General features: G+C 47.9%; 1 protein-coding gene across 1 annotated transcript in view; it reads left to right on the top strand.

Annotated features, from left to right (window-relative positions):
* Nucleotides 1-24,511, top strand: part of med13a (mediator complex subunit 13a) — a 70,439-nt gene that overhangs the window by 15,802 nt on the left and 30,126 nt on the right. The window contains exons 3-8 of the mRNA XM_076275150.1: nucleotides 2,393-2,561; nucleotides 13,117-13,262; nucleotides 20,147-20,344; nucleotides 20,581-20,775; nucleotides 21,072-21,234; nucleotides 22,379-22,489. Of these exons, the coding sequence (XP_076131265.1) occupies nucleotides 2,393-2,561; nucleotides 13,117-13,262; nucleotides 20,147-20,344; nucleotides 20,581-20,775; nucleotides 21,072-21,234; nucleotides 22,379-22,489 (982 nt within the window). The remainder of the gene's footprint in view (nucleotides 1-2,392; nucleotides 2,562-13,116; nucleotides 13,263-20,146; nucleotides 20,345-20,580; nucleotides 20,776-21,071; nucleotides 21,235-22,378; nucleotides 22,490-24,511) is intronic.

Raw genomic sequence — 24,511 nt, 5'->3', positions numbered from 1 at the left:
GTTATGATGGCTCAAGACACATCGACTTCCTGTTGCGAGAGGGGGAGTAGTGGAGTCGTGGAAGGTCTTTTAATTGGCCCCGTCACAGACAGCCATCTTAATACACTGCAGATAATTATCTCTGCAAGTTATTATATTTGCATTTAAGGACAGCAGAGGGAGGCCGTTTCTTATTCAATAAGGTTTTATTTTTAAATAAAGGGGACTCGCTGTCTTGGCTCCTGCTTCCATTCTATCATTGCTTTGTGTGAATCCAGTGGGCTATACGAACATGGCTAAAAGTGATGCCATATAGTCCTTCTCTCTTTTTGGGCACCCTATACCAGATCTGAAGTACTCACACAAATGACTGACCTTCATTGTAAGGAAGCTGTGTGGTTGTGTGCTGTTGGTGGTTTTTATTTGAAAACTTGGTTGTTTCATTATTTTTTTCTTTATTTCCTCTGTGGTGGTCTGGGGTGTGTGTGTGTGTGTATATATGCATACTTACTCTGTAACTGCTAAGGTGGAGCGCGTTGTGTCTGAAAGGCGCTTAAGAGCTCTCAGATCTAAGTGGTGGCCGTTAATGAGATCAGTGGTGCATGGAGGCCACAGTCGACCGCGATCCAGAAACAGCCACCCTACCCCCACCACACACACACACACCACACCCCACCCCACACCCCACTCCCCCAACCCCCTTGGCACTGGTACCCCAGGTTGAGCGTGCCCTGCCTATTGGAGCCCCTACTGCATGGGCCCCTGCAGCCTCGCCTTGCTTACCCACACTGCAGCTTTTTTCACTCTGTTGTTTTAAAGAAAAATGCTCTTGCGGAGATGTAGTTTAATTTATTCATGCATTCCTCCGTGTACTGAGGGAATAGAACAACAGTTGCCCTAATCCTTGTGTATGAAGATGCAATAATGTAGGAAAAGATGTTTGTGTGTGTGTGTGTGTGTGTGTGTATATGGGGTGTTTTTGTATGCAAGAGTACCAGCTATATTCCCTTTCAAGGAATAGGTGGGAGAATAGTGGGGAAAAAAGGTAGAGTTTCATCCTGCATTTCATCAGTTTGGATTTTCTGAGCCCCCTCTATTTCTGGTGCTACCCCCCCCCCCCCCCCCCCCACCCCCCACTCCATCTTCTGCTCCGGGCTCATCCCTCTGTTTACCTTAATCTCTGTATCCTGCCTGGGGATTAGAGATTGATGATCAATAGAGCTGAGCTTTTTTGGCCGCTGTCAGTGAATGAGATGGAGTCGCACATTTTACCCCCGATCTTCTAACTGCCCTGTCAGGACTGCCAGTCAGGCGCTTCGCTGCGCTGCGACGTGTGCGCCTGTCACAGAGGGTGCGCTGGAAAGGTCTTGATACGCACCAGCGATGCTGCTGTTGCTGAGGGAACGTTCGACTGTGTGATGTGATGACGAAAGAGCTCGCTGGGAATTTTCTCAGGTTTCGTTGATTTTCTTTCACATGTAAGCGGCAGCATGATTGCTGTCGGATCACTGTAGGAATATCACTGATGCTGCCAGCATTGAGTACACTGAGCTACAGTCAGCAGGTGTCTGTATGAAACACATGGCCAACACACACACACACACACACACACACACACTGCAATAGTGTGTCCCATTAATTGACTAGACAGTGGCGGCCCGCCATAATGTAATTTGCCCTGCCATCATGGACAGAAAATATTTAAGCAGACCGCATACTGATGTTCGATTCATTTGTTGTCATTGTTGTCAACTCCCTGCCATTTTGGGTTTTTGTGTACAAAACAATATGCAAATGAAGTGGTAATCAACAATTGGTAGTCCTTTACGGTGTAGTGTTTGCAAAAAAGATGCAGGGAGAGTATTGTCTGTAAAGTACTGGTCTATACAGAAGTGATAAAATAAACTAATTGCCACAGGGAACCACTTGTGCTTGATGTCATTTATGCGCTTGTTTTTGTGGGGATGTCACCATTCATACATCAAGTGCAAAATATTTTACATATAACCTCTTAATTATTCTCTTATATGTTCATATTTATTTATTTTATGCTGGTCTCTAGACCTTATTCTTGCACTGACGCACTGTCGGACTTCTTGCATCTTCACCATGACACTCACTGTCTTAGAGCACCTTACCATGCACACAAAATTACAGGCCCAGTCCCTGCCCTGTCACTGCAAGCACCTCATGCTTGATCATCCTTAAGCACACTTGGATTTTTGATTTAGTTAGTATTTTAGTTTTTCTTATCATCTTTTCTTATCTATCTATCTATGTAATTGTATCTAATACATAATACATTGTGTCAGAAAATCCTGTGGGAAACACGGATTGCAATCGTAAAAAAAAAAAAAAAAAAAAAGCTTTGTTATTGACGGTCCTTCCCCCTGTCCCTCTCTGTGTGTCTCAGCTGAGGATGACGGCGTTTGGGAGAGTGGCCTGTCGTACGAGTGCCGCACGCTCCTGTTCAAAGCCATCCACAACCTGCTGGAGCGCTGCCTGATGAACCGCAGCTTTGTGCGCCTCGGCAAGTGGTTCGTCAAGCCCTACGAGAAGGACGAGAAGCCCATCAACAAGAGGTGAGTCTGCATCAATGTCCACTTTTCCCTTTTCTCTCCTCTCCTCTCTCTCCCTCTCTCTCCATTTCTCTCTCTCTCTCTCCCTCCCCCTACTCGATTGCTGCTCACTTCCACCACAGATATGATTGGCTGTCTCAGACAGAGCGCTGTACTGTTGCAGGAGGCCTGAGAGAAACATGCTACAGGGACATGTCCTTTTGTTGCCCATTCCCTCTAGGTCCAGTAATTACTTTGCTGATTGAACCAATTAAACACACACTCTTCCTGATCCAGAGATGTTAAAAGAAAGTCTCATGTTCGCATCTCTAGTCAGGCTCCATGCCCCCCCTCCCCACACACACACATACCAGACCCTCTCTAGAGAGATCCCTCCATGTGACGCACAGCAAATAGCATTTCCCCCATCCTCTTCTTAAGAATGCAGTTACCTGGCTCTCAGATGGCTTGTAATGCCACAGTAATGTGGAGAGGCCGTGTCTAATATCCATGCTGGCGTACATCCTCCCCGCGACTGAAAGAGCCGAACATAAGGAGGGCTTGTGGGATGGGCGGGGGGGGGGGGGGGGCGGGTAGTGACGCAGGTGGTTATGACCGATGTCTGTCTCTGTTGTTGGCGCTCTCATTCGCCTGTGGTACAGCAGGTACTGCAACATCATGACCCGTGCTGGGCAAATTGGCTTGTTCAAGTAAACGGTTGTAGCTGGGGGAAATAAAACCCCAAACTGACATGGGAGTGTGCCAAGATGTGGAAGTTGTGTTCCTTTTTCTCACATTTCTTTGTTTTCTTCCTAGCAGAGGGTGGATTGGTCTCTGTTCTCAAAACACTGCTCTAGTAACACAAAAGATAACAGACGTCTGGAATATTTTTGTCAGATTTTATGTTTTGAGTTTTTTGATCACTTCAATGAATTTATGCAGCTCAACTGTGAATGTAAATAAACTTGAAAAAACTCAAGTTCATTTAGCTCATTCTGTTAGTTTAAATGTGTGGCTGTGGTTATTGTGTGTATCAGTGTGTGAAATCTGAGAGGCTGGTTTCTAATATCTTAGCTCATATACAGACATTTTAGATAGATATGTTTCAAAAGTTAGTGATAAAGGTGTAGGATGCAAAGCTTAAAAAAAAGAGAAAATATTTTATTGAATTTAAAGACAAAAAATGCAACACAATATATAGCTGCTCAAGTTCTTCCCCACCAATATTACACTGCCATACAGCACAGAAGTAATACATAATAAAAACAACTATAATGATTTAAAATATAAGTTAGATAAATAATACGCAATTCTACTCCAATACACTCGTCAAGGTCCTCTACCTTGTTCGTTCTGTGAGCACCCTCAAGGGTAACACTTTATTTTACACGGTCCTTGTTCCAGTGTATCTACATAATGAAGTACAGTGTAACAACCTGTGTAACAATATGTAATATCACATACTTATGTTGTCCTACAGATCATTGTGGCCAAAGTGGCCTTTAGGTTAGGATTAGGGCACTTCTCATTACACATGTACTAATGTACACTAGGTACACAAAAATACATTATGTATGGACAATATAAGTATGTGATATAATACATATTGTTACACAGGTTATTACACTTCATTATGTAGCCACACTGGAACAAGGACCCTGTAAAATAAAGTGTTACCAAAAAAAGTCCAGGCTCTGTAAATGGGGATGGAGCAAGGTGGCTCGGACCATGCCATACCCTATCCAATGTAGTGTTTTGCTTTCTTGGCGCTGAAGGGAGGGCTATGACATGATCAACAACCCTCTGGCACAATGACGGACTGCTCCTTCAAGTGGAGGAAACTGCAAGTGCAGGTCAGAACATGCTCGTGAGAAGCATTCATGCTGTATGGAGATAAGATTGGGAACACTCTACGCAGGACACACACACACACACACATTCAGACTTGAGTATTATAGATGCACATAGTCTGTGTGTGTTTTGGCACTTGCTGCACCTGTACTTGCCAGAGGGTAATGCGGCCCAGTTTCGGGCCTGTAGCTCCTGTTAACAGCGTCATTTCCAGAGCCTCTTCCGATTCTTTGACCAAGGCCACAGGAACAATGGAGTTTCCTCTGGAATTTGCGCCACATTCATGTAACTCTCACTACTTCAGTTATAAATAACCTCCACGAGAAGTCCTTTTCTCATTCTCTCACCCGCTCTCTCGCTCCGTCTTGCTCTCCCCGTCTCCCTCTCTCTTTCATATCTCTGCATTTATTCATGTGGCTGTGGTCTCTTAAAGCCCAGCATGTTTTTCCCTTTTTTTTTTTACGACGGTAGTAGTGAGCTCTCTGGCTCAACGATAGTGTTCAGAAAAAGCCAAAAGGCTTTTAACCATGCAGAGTCCGCTTTGCCTTTGATCCGACTTTCGTGTCTCTCACCGCACGATTATCGTCTCGTCTTCCTGTTCCTGTGTGGCGTCACTGTCACTGAGAGAAGTCAGCGAGGGACAGGGGGGAATGTGAAAGGGGAGATTGTTTGGATCTCCAGCGCTCAGAGCCGGCTCGTACGCCGCTCCCGTTAGCCTAAGTCCTCCTTTTGTTTTGGGGGTGTGTGTGTCCCACCGGTGGTGCAGTTGATGGCTCTGAGCTGTGTGTGTGTGTTTTTTTCCACCACAGTGTCTTTTTAGTTTCATCCCAGTGGAGCCTCTGTAGAACACTAGACTTTGCTTGTGTGTGTCTCCAGAGACCTCCCACCACAAGGGCGGCGATATCACATCATTATCCTCTCTTTGCATCATTAACCCCCCCCACCAACTAACTCCATTGCTCTCCCTGTCACTCTCATTAACTTGAGCGTCTTGTCATGGTTGGGCGACTGTGGTGCTTACGAGGGCAGACGCCGTCAATGAGAGAACATGCTTGGAGCGCTCGGTGGGATTACGTCTGTAAACCTGTTAGAACAGAGGCTGTGTTTTTCCTGGATGTGCTTAACGTGACACTGACCTGCTAATATCCTCTGCATCGGAAGTGGTGTGTGTGTCGGTGTGTGTGTCGGGGGGGCGGGTGGTTGGGTGGTTAACCTGCGTTCCCACAGGAACCACAAAGGAGACTTTACAAATCCTCCTTCTCTGCTGGCCAACACGTTTTTGGCTTCCATTTTGTTTAATAATTGATTTTTTTATTTTTTTATTTTTTTTGAATGGTTAATTCATAACCTATCATTTTTTCAAAAATCATTCCTTCTGCTGTCCTGACTTGTAAAACGGGTTGAACCTCCGTCATTTCTCACTCTCCACCTCTGCGTCCTGAGGGTGTGGTAGTATTGACACAGGGCCTGAAATTGTAAGTGTTGCGGCCTCACCTGCCCTATGTTAATGCCATAGAGAGGGATGGCTCTCACTATGGCCCCCGGGTCACCCCAGTGGACTCTTGTCGGCCACACTCTGTTTACACGATGCCTGGCTGGCGGTCTCTAGCTCGTGTTGGTACCTGTTACAACTTCTTGACATATCTGAACCTAATAGCTGTATGTTTTTAATCTTCCTGACAATTGTTTGACTGGGTGATGTAAACTTAGTACTGTACACACATACTACACATAGTACTTTGCACCCCCTCTCTCCTTTGCTCTTTCCTCCTCCTCTCCCTGCTTCCTTTCATGAGCAAGTAGGGAGGTGCTCCTCGCAGTCCTCTAGTAAGAGCCACAGACACACACACACACACACACACACACACACACACACACACACACACACACACACACACACTCTGTGGCACATTGTGGACCGCTTTCTCCCCCTCATCACCCCATCCTCTGCCCATCACTGCAGGTCACCTCCTGACCGACAGAGGACTTTAAACACTCTTCTCCTCTTTTCACTTGGCCTCTGTGTCTTAGGTAGATCATAAATTCTCTGAGCTGCAGACTTGCATTCCTCTCTCAGTGCATTGAGTAGAGTGAGGCAGGCACATAAACAGCCCTATTGCAGCAGTCTCACACAGGGTAAATATGTGATGACATCCTCACCGAGCTGCTTCCTCTTCTGTACTGATCCTAAATGTTGGCCTGACCTTTGCATTGATGTGGTCTGTAGATGTGTTTCTGCTATAGGATGTGGTATGCTTTGTTTACGTTGAGGTTGTGTTTGCGCAGGGTGGTTTAGACAGAGGTGTAGGTGCAGGCTGCTGGCACTAGTGTCTGACTGAAAGCATAGGCCTGTGTGTGTGTGTGTGTGTTTGTTGTTTTCTGTTTTTGGTCGCAGATGGCGGTTGGGGTTGTGTGTGTGTGTGTGTGTGTGTGTGATGATGATGATGATGATGTGTGTGTGGGGTCAGGGTTAAGAGATGAGCAGTGTCCTGTGTTAAGTGGGACAGCACAGACACGAGCAGGAGACTGTGTGGTGCGAGCTGGCAGACTTGCTAAAGCACTAAATTTATCCCTAGTCCACACACACACACACACACACACACACACACACACACACACACACACACACACACACACACACTCACTCTCTCTCTCATATACCCTGCCTCTCCCAGGCAAAGGCAGGCACTGTATGCCCTGTAGACAGCTAGGCTGATACACATTCATTTCAGACATTAATGCACTCACACTTAACCGTCTGGAGACCAACACAGACACAAACTGAGACACACACACACACACACACTTACACACCCCCGTACCCATTTACACACATTCATACAAACACACAGACACACACAGACACAGACACTCACAGGCAGTCTCTCTAGCAACGGGAATTACTTGGAGACGGGCGTGCCATGTGAGCGGCTCTGTCTGTGTATCGTGTTTCTGAAGGGCTCCAGGAGGGAGGATAAATTGGCCTTTAATATGGCTCCTCAGCGCAGGAGAAAAAATGCTCCCCTCCCACCCCAAAGATGCCCAGTACACATGCTCACTCTCTTGGACCCCTGCGCTTCCCGGGAGGGGTTAGCCCCAGCACATGGTGTCTAACGGAGACAGGAGGGAAACAACCTTGTCCAGTGTTTTTTCTTTTTTTTTGAGCTGAGCAGAGCACAACGATACCTCACACATGCCTGTGGAAGAGACACAGACCAAACCCAACACGCCCGATGGGAATTCTTTATCCAGAAAGTTTCAACCATTTTTTTAACCCCCCCTCCCACACACACACACACACACACACACACACACACACACACACACACACACACACACACACACACTTCCCACCCCATCCTTATAAGGCATCCAAGGAATTGCACAACTTGTTCACTCGTCTGCCTTCCAACCGCCTACATGCACCACGACTCCAGTCACAGACCTGTCCGTCTCTGGTTACTGTTGACCTCCATCACCCCCCCCCCCCCACCACCACCACCCCCAGGGCCCTTTAAGCCACTCCCCTTGCACCCACTGAGTCCTTCCTACATCCACTGAACGAGCCAGTCGGAAGCAGATAGCTCTTTAGAGTGACAGGGTGGCCCCTTCTAAGGCCCTTCTATTGGTTTGTTTTTCTTGTCAAGTGCTGCTGGCTGCTAATGTCTATGTTATGCCTTTGAGGATCCGTGTCTTTGTGGAAGAGATTAAGAGATTGATGTTAACGCAGTGCTTTTGGTGATGATGAAGTGTGTTTTGGCAGACACCGGGTGCTTGGTTGACATCATGTCACCTCTGTCATTCAGAGTTTGACAGCTAGAGTAGTCGCTGCACAGTTGCGTAATTGAATTTAGAACATCTCCCTCAGTGGTACATACAGTGAAGACGGATCAAATAGAATTGTTAAACTGATTCGACACATACTGTACATATACACTGCATTTATAAGAGCACACATAATATGACAAAATATAAAAGAACATATGAGTTAAGCAAGCCTAGTTATAAAGCTGTTTTTTTTTTAGATTTCATAATAAATGTTCAAGCAGGTATTATTTGAATGGAGTATTGCTCTGTGCTTCCGGGTGCACCCTAGTCCTGCAGGTGTGAGGGCTCGCTCTTGCCCTACTGTATATTGGATGACCTGGTCATCATTGTCTGGACTTGTACTCCTACTATTCAGACATATATGGGCTTGACACACACACACACACACACACACACACACACACACACACACACACACACACACACACACACACACACACACACACAGTGGGTGGCACATGTTTTGTTCCTGTAAATCACCGGAATGTTCTTTATTGTGATTCTTACCTTGTGTGTCCCGCTGGATTGTAATCAAATGCAGATGACCAATTTCTGGCCCACTTACAGCACTGAACGAGCATTTTCAGGAGCACAAAGAAATCAAAATGAATGATGTGACTGATGAGCACTTCAGCAGCCCAGCGGCAGTCAAACCCACCCGAGTTAAAAACCCATCCTTGAATAAACTAGAAAGCACAGTGGGGAAATAACACCAGGCAATCTGGAGGAAAAAGACGACGTATTTCTAAGAACCTTGTGACCACAGCCCTCCTCTCTGTTCTGACATCAAAGGAGTTTCATTCAGCCCTAGATAAATAAACTGTTTTTGTGTGTGTGTAGACGGTTTACACTTGCTTGTGCTCCCAGTGAAAACACAAGCGATCGGTGGAGGGGAACCAGGGACTTTGACAGAATTAGGGTGATGATGTGGCCTCTGATTTGGCCTCCTCCAGATGAATTTGTCTCTCCACATCACAGCCCCTTTCTCTCGGTGGCTCTCTGGACTACACTTCCCACAGTCCCTCGGGGGGAGAGCACTTGGAAGTCTTTACTCGCTGCCTGTGAGCGAGCGGGTCTTTTGACAGCGCCTTTTCCTCACAGTTCCTTGGCGTCGAAACCTGTCTGCGGTGGATCAAGCTCTGGCGGTTGTAGCCGGACCAGTCTGACCGTCTTGACGTCGGATAAAACCACTCTTACCTCTCTGTTGTGGCTGAGGGGAGCGCGCTCTTCAGTAGTGTACAGTAAACGAGTCACTGTGAGTGTTGTTACAAGCCTCTGTCTTAAGAGCAGGACTGAACACTCATATGTTGACTGCACAATGGTGTGTTGGCGTATAGCGTGTGAGTTTTAATGTCATCTTGAGGCTTTGATGTACAATGTGAGGAGATCATATGGGGATGGAGAAAGTGTTTGTTTTTTCTTTTTCTGATTTGTGAAAAGTAGGTTATTTCTGTGTACTTGTCTCAGGATGTGTGTGTTTTGACATTCAGTTCTCTGATGAGTGTCCATTGCGGGTGTGTGTGGGTGCATGTGTTTCAGAGGTTGGCTGAATGGACTATTCTCGGTGTGTGTGAGAGAGTGACTATGTTCTAGAGGCTCCTCTGACCGGAGGTGTAGGCAGGTGGGGCAGTGGGCAGCAGGCCTGTCATGCAGGGAGGGGAAATGACATCAGTCACTAAACATCCCTGCCGCTTGTGTCCGCATGATAAGCGTGGGATATCCTCTCTCTCTCTCTCTCTCTCTCTCTCTCTCTCTCTCTCTCTCTCTCTCTCTCTCTCTCTCTCTCTCTCTCTCTCTCTCTCTCTCTCTCTCTCTCTCTCTCTCTCTCTCTCTCTCTCTCTCTCTCTCTCTCTCTCTCTCTCTCTCTCTCTCTCTCTCGCAGTGGAGGAAGAGAAGGGAAGTTGGCAGGGATTTCTAGCAGCTCTTTTTGGCAGAGCGGTACACTGACCTTTAGCAGCAGGCACGCTATAGATGGGGATTCCTCTCTGGGACTGACCAGACCACGTCTTGTGGTCTCTGTGTGTGTCTTAGAGACACTTTAACTTGATATTTGATTGTGAAACTGAATGTCATTGTGTGTTTTTGGTTTGGCTATGTCTTTGATGTTTTGTATGATGCGTGTGAGAAGCTTAAGCTGGGTTTTGGAAAACGAAACTGAATGTGCGTGAGCGTGTTTGTGTCTGTCACTCGGGGCCCAAATACGGCTAGTCAGGAAGTCTGTGGTGACTGACCACACCGGAAGCTCTGCTGCACAGACTTACTGCCACTCAGCAAACGAGGAATCCATTGTGCATTCTTTGTCTTTGTCTCTCCCTCCTCTCTTTCTCTTCCTTCTCTTTTCTCATCCTTCTCTCGGTCTCTTCCCTTCTCTTCCTATATTAGTCTGCATTTGATGATGCATTTCTGCGAGCATCTCTGTGTGTGTGTCTGTCATGATGGGTTGTCATGACGATTGGCTGATTGGCTATCTCTGCTCTGCTCTGCCCGGTCCTGACCTCATTCACTACTTGTTTGCAGAGGCATCACTGACTGCCCACATCCATCTGCTATGTAGATCTCTGCTGAGCTGTCTGTGTGTGTGTGGTTTTATTATGCGTGTGAGAAAGTGAAAGAAATGAGTCTCTCCAGCTTGTCTGTTGTTAATGTAATCTGAATTTGGAGGCGGATGTGGAGATTAGTCAAATGATTTGCTGGGTGGTGGTGGGGGGGTTGTTTTTGAGCTGTTGAGCTGTGTACATTGTTATGGTCGATCTGGAGAGCAGGATTGGTCTTCTAGCACCTATGTGTGCTAACTGTATGTGCACGTGTATGCTCTGTGTGTTTGTAGGCGTGCACGTGTATGTATGTGTGTGTGTGTGTGTGTGTGTGTGTGTGTGTGTGTGCCTGTCTGTGTGCCTGTCTGTGCGTGTGTGTTTGTGTGTGCATGCCTGCGGTGCTGCTGTGTCTCTGTACTGTGTGTCTCTACGTGCGCGTGAGTTTGCGGCCCCAGTAAGAGGAGCAGCATGCCTGCTGGCGCGCCTTGTGACTGAAAGTGATTGTGCTGCAGTTTTCAGCAGGGCTGGCCTCACTGGAAAGCCTGTGTGTGTGTGTTTTTCACAGATGCAGCAGCGCGACCCGTCACCATTTCGTGTTTGCAGCGTGACTGCATCCAGGGATCGCAGGTCAACTGTACAGCGAACAGATTAAAACAGTAGATGTAGATGTACATTTAAAACTGTGTGGACTAGTCTAGAAAACTCATGTGATTGTTCTGTTCTCCGTATCTGTTCTGTTCTGCTCTCTCTCCCTCTCCCTCTCCCTCTCCCTCCCTCTCTCTCTCCCTCCCTCTCTCTCTCTCTCTCTCTCTCTCTCTCTCTCTCTCTCTCTCTCACACTCTCTCTCATGCACGCTCGCTCGCTCGCTCTGTTCTAATCAGTGGCACGCAGAAAATAAAACAACACAGCCATGTTTTTAGAGCTGGTTAGCTGTGCAGAAACACAGCGATTTATATGAAGTCATTCTAGCCCTCTCTCACACATGCACACTCCTTGGAATAAATGGCGTGCTATTGAACTGTGGTCCTGGGACTGTACTCTAGCGTCCACTCTCAGAACCACTCTCGGAGTCAACTCACTTCAGACCTCCCCCAGACGCCTTCACTGTGCGGCAGACCCTCGGTGTCTCACTTAAGCGGTTCCTCCCAGGAAATGCGACCTGAGGTTCCGTGTTTAATTGGTTCCTGATGAGGCCGAAACAACTTCTTACGGCCCCAGGGCCGTGAGGGGGAGTGCTGTTTGTGCGAGCGGCCCCGGTCAGATCTTTCCTCTGGGCCCCGTTAGACATCCCCACCCCCTCCTCAGCCCTCCTCCACAGTCCGGGCTCCCTTTTCTTCTCTCCCCCTGCTCGTCAGCTCTGCCAAACTCAAAGACGGCGCTCTTTTGTAGTTTATTGTTGCATCGGACTGTGTGTTTCCCTCCCTCCCTTCCTCCCGGCTGCTGGCCTGCCCGCTCGCCTGCCCGCCCGTTCGCTCGCTCGCTCGCTCGTTCGCTCGCTTGCCTGATCCGGCCCGTGCGCTCCGATGCATTCAGATGAGGGCTGGGAGCGGGAGAGGATGCTCTGCGCTTTGCCAAGGGTCTGGGAGCAAGCACTTCGCTTTGATCCACTCTAGAATTCACAAAGCCCAATTTTCTGTGTGTGTGTGTGTGTGAGGGAGAGAATGATTTCAGGAGAAAAGGAGTGAAGTGGACACAATAGCCTTTCCTGTGTCTAGTCTGCTCTGTCTTCCTTTTCTTTCTCCTTCCCTTGTATTCTTTTTCTTGACACTCTTGTCAGTGCACAACTGTGATTGCTTGCTTTGGGTTACCGGCTGTTCACAAACCCCTGTTCCGTTCCTCGGCATTCACTCTGTGCCGTGTTTTAAATGTACTCTGTCAATGCTGAATTCACACCAGCATATTTATATTACGTTGCAGGGTGTTAATGATGTATTTTCTTTAGCGCTGGTTTTGTGTTGTGTGTGTGAGCCATATGTGTGTGCGGACAGCAGGAAGCTGAGAGGGAATGTGTGAAAGACCACATAAGGTGTGTGTGTGTGTGTGTGTGTGTGTGTGTGTGTGTGGGCAGCATGGGAACCAGATGTCCCTCTGCTCTTGCCCCCGGGGGCAGTGGCAGAGGACACTGTTTACGTTACTCCTGTCCTCATTCCCCTCTCTCACACACACACTGCTGTCGTAGTCGTCTGGTGGAATGTCACGCTGTCTTCTTTTACGGCAGTGTTTCTGTGCGTGAACCGCACTGGAAGGGAGGAGCACTGGCTGTTTTTGATTAGGGTCTGCATTGATTGGCCTCTTTGGGTTGTTTTTTGTGAGACAAATTGAAAACGAGTCTCTCATTCTCTCTGTCTCTGTCTTTCCCTCCGTAGTGAGCACCTCTCGTGCGCCTTCAGCTTCTTCCTGCACGGCGACAGCAACGTGTGCACCAGTGTGGAGATCAACCAGCACCAGCCCGTCTACCACCTCAGCGAGGAGCACCTCACCCTGGCCCAGCAGGCCAGCACCCCCTTCCAAGGTACTGCTGACCCCCCCCCCCCCACACACACACACACACGCGCTGCGTCCATCTCCAGTACGCCTGCCTGCCTGCCTTGACTCCTCTCACTGCGGCCAGTCTTGCTCGTGACCTCTTATCAGTGTCATCAGCAGTAGTCCATCATGCAGGGGTCCCAGTCACCTGCAAACTACTGGACATCCAGTTGTCTTTTTAAATGAAATGTTTTTTAATCAAAACATGTGCACACTAGAAAATTCCACGTGCATGCATGTACTGCTAATACTATATGCAGTCAAAAGGCAGTGAGGGATTGGTCAGAGTGTTTTTATTTAGATTGTTGCCTGCCCTCAGCTCTGTTGGCTCCTCTTGACGTCAGTCTCCAGTAGGCCGGGATTAGTGCTGAAGATATTGTTTACAAATTTTATAATCACACGTTTGCATATGTCTGAGGCGGGTGGATGTAATAAGTGTGCCATGTTTAAATGAATAATCCAGATTTTTGTGCAACCTAATCTCCATCTGCTCCGTGGCAAACAAATGGCAGATTATCCCAGACAATAATTTCATTTCGTCTTCACTCGGAACTGAACAGAAAACTAGTTTGCACCAAAACACTTTTGTAATGGAAGGCAATTAGTAAGACTACAGCGCCATAAATAAACATTTTAAAAATCGGAAAGTGCTTTTGTAGAACAGACTGTCTGTAAAGCCCTGAATTGTTTATTCAGAAATATGCATTAATTAAACGCCAAAGCCAAGTAATTCCTTCCGTCTGAATTGGAGCTATTTTTTTTCTCCAGAGGAAGTTATATGAGGCCACCCGTTACCAATGAGTTGGTTGTGGATACATTTTTCTAAACACTGAATCACAGAAGTACAAAACCACACTGTGAGCCAGAATAGCGATTCAAATAAGTTGAAATGAATCATCAGTACTACTTTGGCTTTGAAACGATGTTCAGCCACTTTGATGACTTATACTGTTTACATGAGGTAGTTTGAATTTGAAACAGTCATGCTGCTTCATATTTAAAGTGTCATTGTACATCCTGTTTATGTATTAACTTCCATTACTTGGGATTTTTTGTGATGTTATTACTTATTGGGCTTTTAAGGTGGTTTCTAAATAACTTTACAGTTAATTGTGCTCTCCTATATTCAACATCAACACATGCTACTCATACAGGAGATGGAGATGTGGTGGGAAAAAAACTCCAGATTGTTTATGTAGACAACAAAATGAGACACTCAGATGCACTTGGTTACGGGGTGCTTAAAAAGTCCCTTTTATCTCTGATGGTGGGTGTGGGACCCGCAGCTGGCATTGCTCTGTTTGTATTCTTGTTGGTCTCGCTGCATTATGGTATGTCAGAGTGGAGGTGCAACCCCACCCATGTGTGCTGCTTCATGCTTTAACCAATGGAGAGAAAAAAAAGCTTAGAGAAACATGTCTAAGCCAGTGTCAGTATGACTACAATGAAAGTGTTCTTTTGCAGATGCAAGTCTTCTATGTAAGTGTAAAAACCTGTATTGTGGAGAAGGACAGATGCACTCATGCCTTTGAAACACGGGTGCTGTAGGGTTCTCTTTGTAGGTGTGTCTTGATGTCTGAACAGGGGGGGATGCATTATGCATGCTGGCGGCCCTATAAAGTAGGGATTGTTAATGTTAGTGTTTGTTTCTCATTTACAGAGCCAGGACTGTGTACAAACACTTTGGTACACTTTGAGAACAAACACTGAGTGAGGAGCAATTTGCTGATCCTGAAATGGATCAATTGAATCTGATTTGATTCACCAGTTTGAATCTGGGAATGAACACTCAGGTCAAGAACTCACTCTTATTCACCAGGGTGGTTCCTTGTTAAAATAATTTTAGTATAGTAGTAGTAGTAGTAGTATAGTAATTGCAAAAAAAAAAACACAAATTGTTGTGAAAAGTGGATATGTAACCCACGATCATAGTAGAGCATTATTTTATGCACTGCCTCCTATGTGAATATGTGAGACATATGTAGAACACAAGAGATTTCTGCAGCTTTAAAAAGAAAAAGAAAAAAGATTTCAGTTCTGACAACCTGGGGCAACAGCATTGAACCCGGAGTGAAAAGACAAACTCTTTAGAGGTGTCAGTAGGCAGGCCAGAGTCGGCCCCAGAGGCACAGGGGCCTGGAGCTTCGACATCCGCAAGCTGAAAAAGCAAAAGTCAAATAAATGTGGCTGAACTCGGGGAGCAGCCGGGTAAATGAAAAGACCTACGGGGCACGGAGTCATAGCCTTGGAATTCCATCACTGTTTTAAGAAGAAAGACAGAGAGAGCGAGTGTAGGTCCATTTCAGCATTTTCACAACTTTCATTTACTACCCCCCCCCCTCCCCAAATGAAATTTACAAGCTGTTGGGTATTTGTAGCACTTTTCCTTGCAGTATGATGCAAATGTCATGACACCACCACCACATTGTTTCTGTCTCCGGACTCCATCCGAAAGCTCAAAGCTCAAACAAAGCGTTGCAGTCTAAACAAGTAAGTCAGTCAAAATAGCTGCTTTGTGTTTATAAACGGAAATTAAGCAAATCTGTATCTAACTGGCATTCACAGTGCAGTGTGTACTTGTGCCGTGACAAACGTGTAATCAACACCTGCATCAATTGGAGAGGACAGTCTGGCATCTGGAGACGTAGCCCAGAGCTTACCTAATGCATCAGCGAGAGAGCCATGGGATTTAAAGAGAGGGGTTTTTTCAGGCCAAGGGATTTCAGAAAAAGCCACTGCTTTTCACTTAACCCACCTCAATAAAAAGTATGATGAGAGCGAGGGTGGATGGGTGGTGGTGGTGGGGGGGGGGGTGGATGGGTGGTGGTGGTGGTGGTGCTGGGGGGAGGGTCGTGAGTTCCGCCTTTTCCTCGTCGCTCTTCTCCCCTCCCCCACTTCTCCCTCAACTAATTTCCTTTCCCTTCTCCCTCAACTAATTTCCTTTCCTCCATCTCAGACATAGTTTTTTTTTTTTCTTCTCCTCTCTCCATCTCTCCTCTGAACATCTCTCATTCTCCCCCCTCCCCCATCCCTCTCTCTCCCTCTCTCCCCCATTCCTCTCTCTCTCTCCCCATCCCTCTCTCTCCCTCTCTCCTCCCCATCCCTCTCTCTCCCTCTCTCCCCCTATCCCTCTCTCTTCCCTCTCCTCCCCATCCCTCTCTCTCCCTTTCCCCACCCCATTAGTTGTATTCGGTGGTGGTGGTGGTGGTGTTAGTGGTGGCCTGAAAGGTGTGTGTATTTAGTAGGGCTGAAAAGCAGCATGGCAGTCGGGTTGTAAGAGCAACGTCTCGACAACAAAGCGGGGCAGAACAAAGAAGGAAGATCAGGGCAGAGTCTGCCCAGCTGCAGCCAGAGAGCGAACGAGAGAGAGCGCGTGAGGGAGAGAGCGAGAGAGAAGGAGAGGGTGAGCGAGCGAAAGTGAGCCCCAGGAACAGGATGTGTTCATTACACACGGCACAATCCCTCAAGCCCTCCTGTTACCTTCAGTCCACAATCACCATCTTTAGTAGCCTTTCTCTTTCTCTCTCTTTCTCTCTATTTCTCTCTGTCTCTCTCTATCTATCTTTCGCTCGCTTTCTGCTGGCTCCATCTCTTGCTATCCCTTTCAGAGTAGAGGAACTATCTTTTCCCGCCTTTTTTATTGTGTCTCTTAAAGCAATTGGACACACTGGCCTCTCACTCCCCCGCCGTTATATCAATGCGTGCGAGCTCGCTCCGGCCATTCTCAAGCAGCGGCTGGTGAAAGGCCACATGCTGTTGCGATCGGGGGGTTAATGAGCTCTGGCCCCTTTGAGCGAACTGGCCTCAATTGCGTCGGCCATTAATACATTCATCTGAGCTTCGACCCTCTGCGTCTTCACAGCCCTGCTGTCTTCCCCTCCGTCCTGCCCCCACTTCCTGTGGTGTTCGCAGCGGAGGAGGTGTCTGACCCGCCCATTTGCATCGTAATTAATAAAAGAAACTGAATGAAATAGCTCTGTGCTCAGGCTGGTTCATTTCTAAAAGGTTTGGTCTGTATTTCGGTTTCCGTTCTGCAGATGCAGTTTTGAAGATTGATGATGACATTTGAGCTGAAGCACCTTGTTTGATTGGCTGGGATTGTTTATGGTAGTGTTTGTTTCTCATTTACAGAGCCAGGACTGTGTACAAACACTTTGTTACACTTTGAGAACAAACACCTGAGTGAGGAGCAATTTGCTGAATTTTACAAAACGTCTCTGGGATTACAGTCGGAGAATATGTATAGCCCAACCATTGAAATGGATCAATTAAATTTACCCTCTCCCTTTCGAGATTTTGTGGATTGTAGAAAGTGTTGTAGATCAGGAAATTGGTCGCTCCCCTCTGCCCAACAAATTTTTCCGTGCAAGGTCTTGTGTCTACCACCAGCCCAGATCGAGACGAGCGTCTAGTTTCCCCGGCGGTGTTTACGAGTCCCCTCTCTCTCTTACTCTGACAGGCCCCTTTTAGTGCTCAGCAAAGCGACAGACCGTTTCCAGGATATGACCTCATAAAGCAGCGCAGTGCGAACGTAATGAACTCGCAGCTCATTTAACTGATCTTAGCATATTTGACATGTCTTCAGGGTGCTGGGGTTAAGGAGATGAAGATGGAGATATGGGGGGGAGGGGGGGGGGTGAAAAGACTGATAGAAGACAACTGAGACTGTCCTGTCTGGATGAGATCTCTCGCAGGCTTGCTTTTTATGAGCAAATGAGAGCACATTAAACATGCCTAGCCCCTCATTCCCCCTCCTGCCAAAGGAAAAAAGATGGCTTCTGAAATGCAATAAAGGCAGGCAAGGAGGGGCAGGCGTCTGGCCTGTGGAAGAACCCTGTGTTCTGCCGAGATGCAAATGATGACCTTACATCTGTCACACTTGCACAAGGGACCCGCTTGTTTACCGTCAATAGTGTGAATTTTTTATTTATTTTTTTGACCGAGCCAGAGCGGGCACATACTGATGAGACGCGAGGCTGCCAGGACCGGCCGCCGGAGGGAGGGCAAGGGGGGGGGGGGGCAGCGACTCAGGGATTCGGGACACGGTGTCTTGTGTAATCACCAGCGTGTCAAATATTAAAATGCTCTTCCAGTGCTGCCATGAGTTCTGGGCTGAGCTGCCCCAGTCCTCCCTCCTCCTCCTCCTCCTCCTCCTCACACACACTTGAAACACTGTCACACAGACACACACAGTCAGTCAATCAGTCAGTGAAATCCTGCCATTGCATGTTGATTGTGCAAACACACTTGGAAGAAAAGCCAGACATGCTTTACCCATTGGCATGTAATTCAAAAATGGGAGGCCTGTGTATGCGTGCACTTTAGGCTAAAGGTTAAGCTTCTTTAACGCCTATGAGCAGGACATTCTATCGAACTGCCCCCACCATCACCACCCCCACCCCTCTCAACACCAGTGCAGAGGAATGCTCCCAGCAACGGGCCTCCTTTCTTCTTCTCTCTCTCGCTCTCGCTCTCTCTCTCATCTCTCCTGGACACACATATGGATTTCTGTCTGAAGGACACGTATGGAGCATGCTAATGGAACCTCATGGGAAAGGATGGATGGATTTCTCTCCCCCTCTCTTCCTCCCAACCTTCCTCCCTCTCTCTCTTTCTTCCTCCCTCCCTCTGTCTTTGTCTGTCTCTCTCTCTCTCTCTCTCTCTCTCTCTCTCTCTCTCTCTCCCTCTGTCTCTCTCCCTCTGTCTCTTTATCTCTCTCTTTCTCTCTTTTTTTCTGTCTTTCTCTCGCTCAGGGAAGTGCAATTTTGACCAGGCCCCCGCTGATCAATACCCAGGCATAAGAATGGTCAGGAGAGGGGGAGAGCAGAGGACAGGGATGAAGACTTGAGGGATGTGAAGCAGGGAGAGAAAAACCTAGAGATGCAGTGGACAAGAGGAGGAGGGCTGGACTAATGGCGTCGTTCATCTCCCCCCCCCCCCCCCCTCCCCCACTACATGCACACACTCACACATACACACTCGCACACTCACGCACACGCACACATATGCACACACATGCACACACACACACTCACACACACTCACTCGCGCACACACACACACACACACACACACACGCACACATATGCACACACATGCACACACACGCTCACACACATTCACACTCGCACACATCTGTACACTCACATAAACACCCACTTACACACACCTGCACTAATTTCCTCAGTTTGAGGCTTTGTTTTAATTCCCAGGTGTAATTTGGTCTGACAAACCAAAAAGCTCATTTTAAACATCCGCAATGATTTTTGCTAGTGGCCATGTAGTTGCAGCACCATTGTATTTAATACAGCAGAATCAAACAATAACAGTTTGGTCATAAGTGACCTAAAATAGGATGGGAGATCCAGTTGAACCAGGATGCCCTCCAGGAGGCGCCGATTCCCACACCGCTCAGAAGCCGCGGTCTCCGCTCCTGCGTGGGGGCTCAGTGAGACGGCTCCGTTTATGGGCTGTTTTGTGTGTTTATGGGCTTTGAATGGGCACTTCTGGCCAGTGATCAAGGCCTGAATGGCTTTCAAAAGGGCCGCTCTCCCTCTGTGGGTTTGCGTTGTGTGTGCGGAAAGACGCTCGCTTGTAACTTTTGTGGGGGGGGGGGGGAAACCCCTCTGAGGCGAAGGGCTTTTCGCAGTGGCCTCGTCTAACCGCGCGCCGGTGGTGGAACCACGGCTACTTCTGCGAGACGTGAGGTGACCCCCGGTGATGGTGGATCGAAGGAGACAGCGTTTTTGTCCTGCTTAGACTGACACTGAACTGCTATTGTAGGACACTGCATTTGGCAAGTTCTCTCCTTCTGTTTTGTGTGGCATACTCACGCTTAATTTTTCTTTCTCGCCCCCCCCCCCCTTTCAGTGATTCTCAGTCCATTTGGACTGAACGGGACGCTGACGGGACAGTCCTTCAAGCTCTCGGACCCGCCCACCCAGAAGCTCATCGAGGAATGGAACCAGTTCTATCCCATCAGCCCCAGCGCCAAGGAGAACGGCGAAGACAAGACGGAGGACGCAGACTGGGAGGACGACTCCCTGGCTGCGGTCGAGGTCCTCGTCGGTAAGACTTGTGTTTTGTCTGTCGTGTCGCACACTGAAACGGCCCACAAATCAGCGTTAGCCACTTTGCAGTGACCAAGTGTTATTTGAGGCACCCTATGTGTTTGCATAGCTTCGCTGAAATAAGAATGAGAGTTTGACTAATGATTTGGTTAATTTAATGAATAATTTATTTCAATGATTAAAATAGCTTAATTATTCCGCCACTAATGAAACTAATTATCCTGGTTTGAGCAGGTGGTGTTCGGATGGTGTACCCTGCGTGTTTGGTGCTGGTGCCCCAGTCGGACATCCCCATCGTGGTCCCGGTGGGGGCCTCCCATGGCTCGGCCGTTTATTCGGGTGGCCACCAAGTGCCTGTGTCCCAGCGTGACCCTGCCATCTCGTCGGTCACCCTCACCCCGCCCACATCACCTGAGGAGGCTCAGACAGGTAGGAGGAGCTTAAAGCTCATCTGAGAAGTATACTGGGTATGGGTTGAAAATGGGCACCCAAGTGCTGTGTTTGGTGCACATGCCAAATTACATTTTCAGAGTGAAATTGAAATGTCTCTTCAATGAAAAATGATTGTGTCTAAAGATCACTTATTTTAGCTACATCTTTGCTTGTTGGGAAAGCTTGTTGCTGGTAATGCTTGTTGGGAAAGCTGATTGGTTCACTGCCCTCCTTCTCTCCATCCCTCTCTCTCTCTCTCACTCTCTCTCTCTCTCCCCTCTTGTCCCCTCCAGTGGACTCTCAGTCGGCTCAGAAGTGGATGAAGCTGTCTTCTGTGATGGACGGCTTCAGCACGGACACCACCAGTCACCACGGCGGCAAGATCCCTCGACGCATGGCCGGCCAAGTGGTGGAGCGCGTCTGGCAGGAGTGCAACCTCAACCGCACGCAGAACAAGTAAGGCAGGCCCGCTCAAGCGATCACAGAGCGATGAGCGATTTATGCCTCTGGGTAGCGTTGAATCTTTGCAGAGCCTACGCCACATCCTACGCAAGTGGCCTACACCACTGTGAGGCTGAGCGGTTTTACTTTTGCGATGGTGCGTCTGCGGAGCTTTGTAGTTCAACTTCAAAACTTTTGTTGGAGAAAAAAAAAAGCTTTCTCTGTACCAAGCTCCAAAGGTGGCCATGTTAGATACTGTGTAATCTGATAATTGTTGTAAACGAAAATCACCTGAGGCTATTTGAAGAGACGTCTACCAGGCAACTATCAAACATTGGCGTACGTCAGCAAGCTATTTCCCAACAAAGGAAACAGCTTGCTGGATAAACACCTGTTGTGGTTTGGCGTCACCTCAATATGAAGTTACATTTTTTGAATGGTGCGCATCAGTCGTAGGGTATGTTACTCTGCTATGTCCCTGTGGCATAGATTAGGCACAGAAGCCTAAATCAGCCTCAACATGCACAGTGTTTAGCGTTCTATTTTATATGCACCAGAGCTAGTCTGTAAGGCATGATCAGTCAAGCCCAGAATTCTTTATTTGGTACGACGTTGTAGGTACACTGAATTCACCTACAGCATACTTGAGGAGGTGTATAGTCTGACACGCTTAAGTGACCCCTCTGACGGAATGATGTATATGTGGTCAGTCATGCTCAACTGGGTCTAGACTATGTGCCATAGCCAGGCTCAGATTTGCTTAGTTTCATCTGGTTTGTTCTTGGGCACAGATGTGTTTCAACCTGACACAGGCTAAGAGAGTCTCACACACTCATACACATGGCGAGTCCACCAGGAGGAACATATACCTGCTATATACAATTCATTCAAACCTTTATTTTCCTTCTCGGGTGTACACTTGAGGGCAGCCCTCCTTTTCAATGTAGCCGAGAGACCCCTTGAATCAGCATTCTTGATGAATTATAACACAAAAATGATATAGCAGGAATTCATAGCATGTACTGGGGTATCAGCAAAATAGTGATGACTGACAGCTTTTTTTAAACGTGATTTTTTTTTTGTTGTCGTTGTTTATCGATTGATTCCTAGAAATGGTCTCTGCTTTGTTGTAACCCTCATTTCATCTTCCTCTCGCCAGACGGAAATTCTCAGTGACGACCAACGGTACCAGCGAGGCAGACGTCCCGGAGAAGGTCGGGGCGTGGGACTTTGTGGAGGCCACGCACAGGTCCACCTGCCTATGTTCCAGGTACGAAACCCATCAGATTATGACCAGTTTCACCCAGCTATTGTGTAAATAAAACCACTGAACTACTCAAAGTTGCTCACCCAGGCCACTGCATAGTTGTTTGGAAGTAGGGTCTAGGACATTGGCAGGCAGTGATGACCATCTCCTGTTTGGAGGAGATGGACAGTACAGGAGGAATAGGTAGCTTTCACACATTGCAGTTCAATTACCGCACTGGTGTAAAAAAAGACGAAAATGAACCCGGAGTAACAATGCAGTCCATGTTTTTAGCCCATGTTATTTTCCCATTGGAGTTGCATTGCGTGTCATAATTGCGAGTTCCAAAGGTTCCACTGACCATGTTATGTCCAGCTGCTTGGTGTTGTGCTGCATTGCGTGGCTCAGGATGCTGCTGGTAGTTGGGGAGCCGGGGTGTATTTATTTTATGTGTTGTGGGTCTGCAGCTCCGTCGACGCCCCCTGGGGGCTCAGGAGCTCCCTCGCATCTCTGGCGGCAGGCCGCCAGGCAGAAAGCCTCGAGTCAGCGTCTCGCTGTCCTCCAGAGGAAAAACACCCATCCACCCATCCTAACCCCCCCCTCCCAACAACACACACACTACACCACCACTACTGAAATAGACCCCTCTCTCCTCCTCACACATCCTCATATACTGTACACACACGCACAATGGAGATGCACTGCACCGTCAAGGTATTTTTAGAAAGCATGTCCTGCACCCCTCTGCTTTAAACGTCTGTTTATGTGTGGGCCATGTCCCATTTCTCCCCCCTTTGATTTGAAGGAGATGTTGGAAGTGGCTGCGTTGCACAACAGAGGCTTGTCTCAGTCTGGCACTGTCTGTTCTGGTCGCGCGAGCTCAGCCGGCGTTGCACGGACGCGCCTCAAGCATTCACCGGCGCCGACTCAAGGCCACCCAGGGAAAATAGCCACGCGGGCACCAAATGAGATTCCTGTCCATCTTGGCCTCGCCTGAGTCACCGCCGCCGCCGCTACCACCTCCGTGGCCACTGTTTGGCGAGGTGTAGCAAGTCTGAGTAAGAGGGCTGTCTGGTCAGCACTGGCCACTTCTTAGCCCCTTTCTGTAAGGGGAGAAAGGGAGAAATTGGAAGTGAAACTGTCTATGAGTTGCAGCTCTCACTCCAAAAGCAATGAAAAAACGGAAAGAGCGAGGGAGGGAGGGAGGGAGGGAGGGTGGGGGAAAAGCGTGTAAAAAGACACGCAGGACTCAAGGTGAAGATGGCCGATGGCTGGCTGTGAGGCTGGACATGAAAAACGCAGAGGGAAAAAAAAGCAGGGCATCTGAAGATGGACACGAATGGCCTGCAGCAGTCTGATTGACGTCAGCCTCCTCCTCAGCAGAGTTGGAGGAACAGAGAGGCTGTCTTTCCTATGGCGCGATCTCAGCCACATTTATTATGGCTCTCTGCAGTCAAGTGCATTTTAAGCAAACTCGGATGTGCTTAGCATTTGATTCCTTCCCCGTTGTGTGTGTGTGTCAGTACTTGTTTATACACTGCAGTAGTCTAAAGTAGGGTTGCCCTATTGAGGATGTTGCCAAGGGGGAAGTCTAGCCAGGTCGTACTGCATAGGAGGGGACCCAGTGTCCAAAGGTGACATTGAAAAGGGATTTCCTCAGCAGAAATTCAGTGAAAGGTGTTTGGGTGTATGTATATAGACAGAGACTATTGTGTGTGTGTGTGTGTGTAGAGTACTTGACTTTGGTTTGTGCATCTTTGGATATTCATAGCTCTAAGTATAGCACATACAGTGTCTGTACTTTTAATATACAGTATGTATGTGCACATAATTAGGTGTATATATGACATGCTGGTTATGTGTTTGAGGAGCTCTGAAACAACTCTTTGGCTTGCCCACACACACACACACACACGCACATACATACACAGACAGTTGTCTTGACCACAAGGCCTCTGTGGTTAGGTCGTGACACGTATGCCCCGTCTCAGGGTCTAAAAAAAAGAGCTGCTCCCCTGACCCCAATACAACCCCCTTGAAGCAAAC

Source organism: Alosa pseudoharengus, unplaced genomic scaffold (genome assembly GCF_046254945.1).
Source record: "Alosa pseudoharengus isolate Yale_2024_CS ecotype anadromous, Long Island Sound unplaced genomic scaffold, YU_APseudo_1.1 YU_APseudo_1.1_scf_8, whole genome shotgun sequence".
NCBI lineage: Eukaryota > Metazoa > Chordata > Actinopteri > Clupeiformes > Clupeidae > Alosa > Alosa pseudoharengus.
This window is presented reverse-complemented; position numbering and strand designations above follow the sequence as displayed.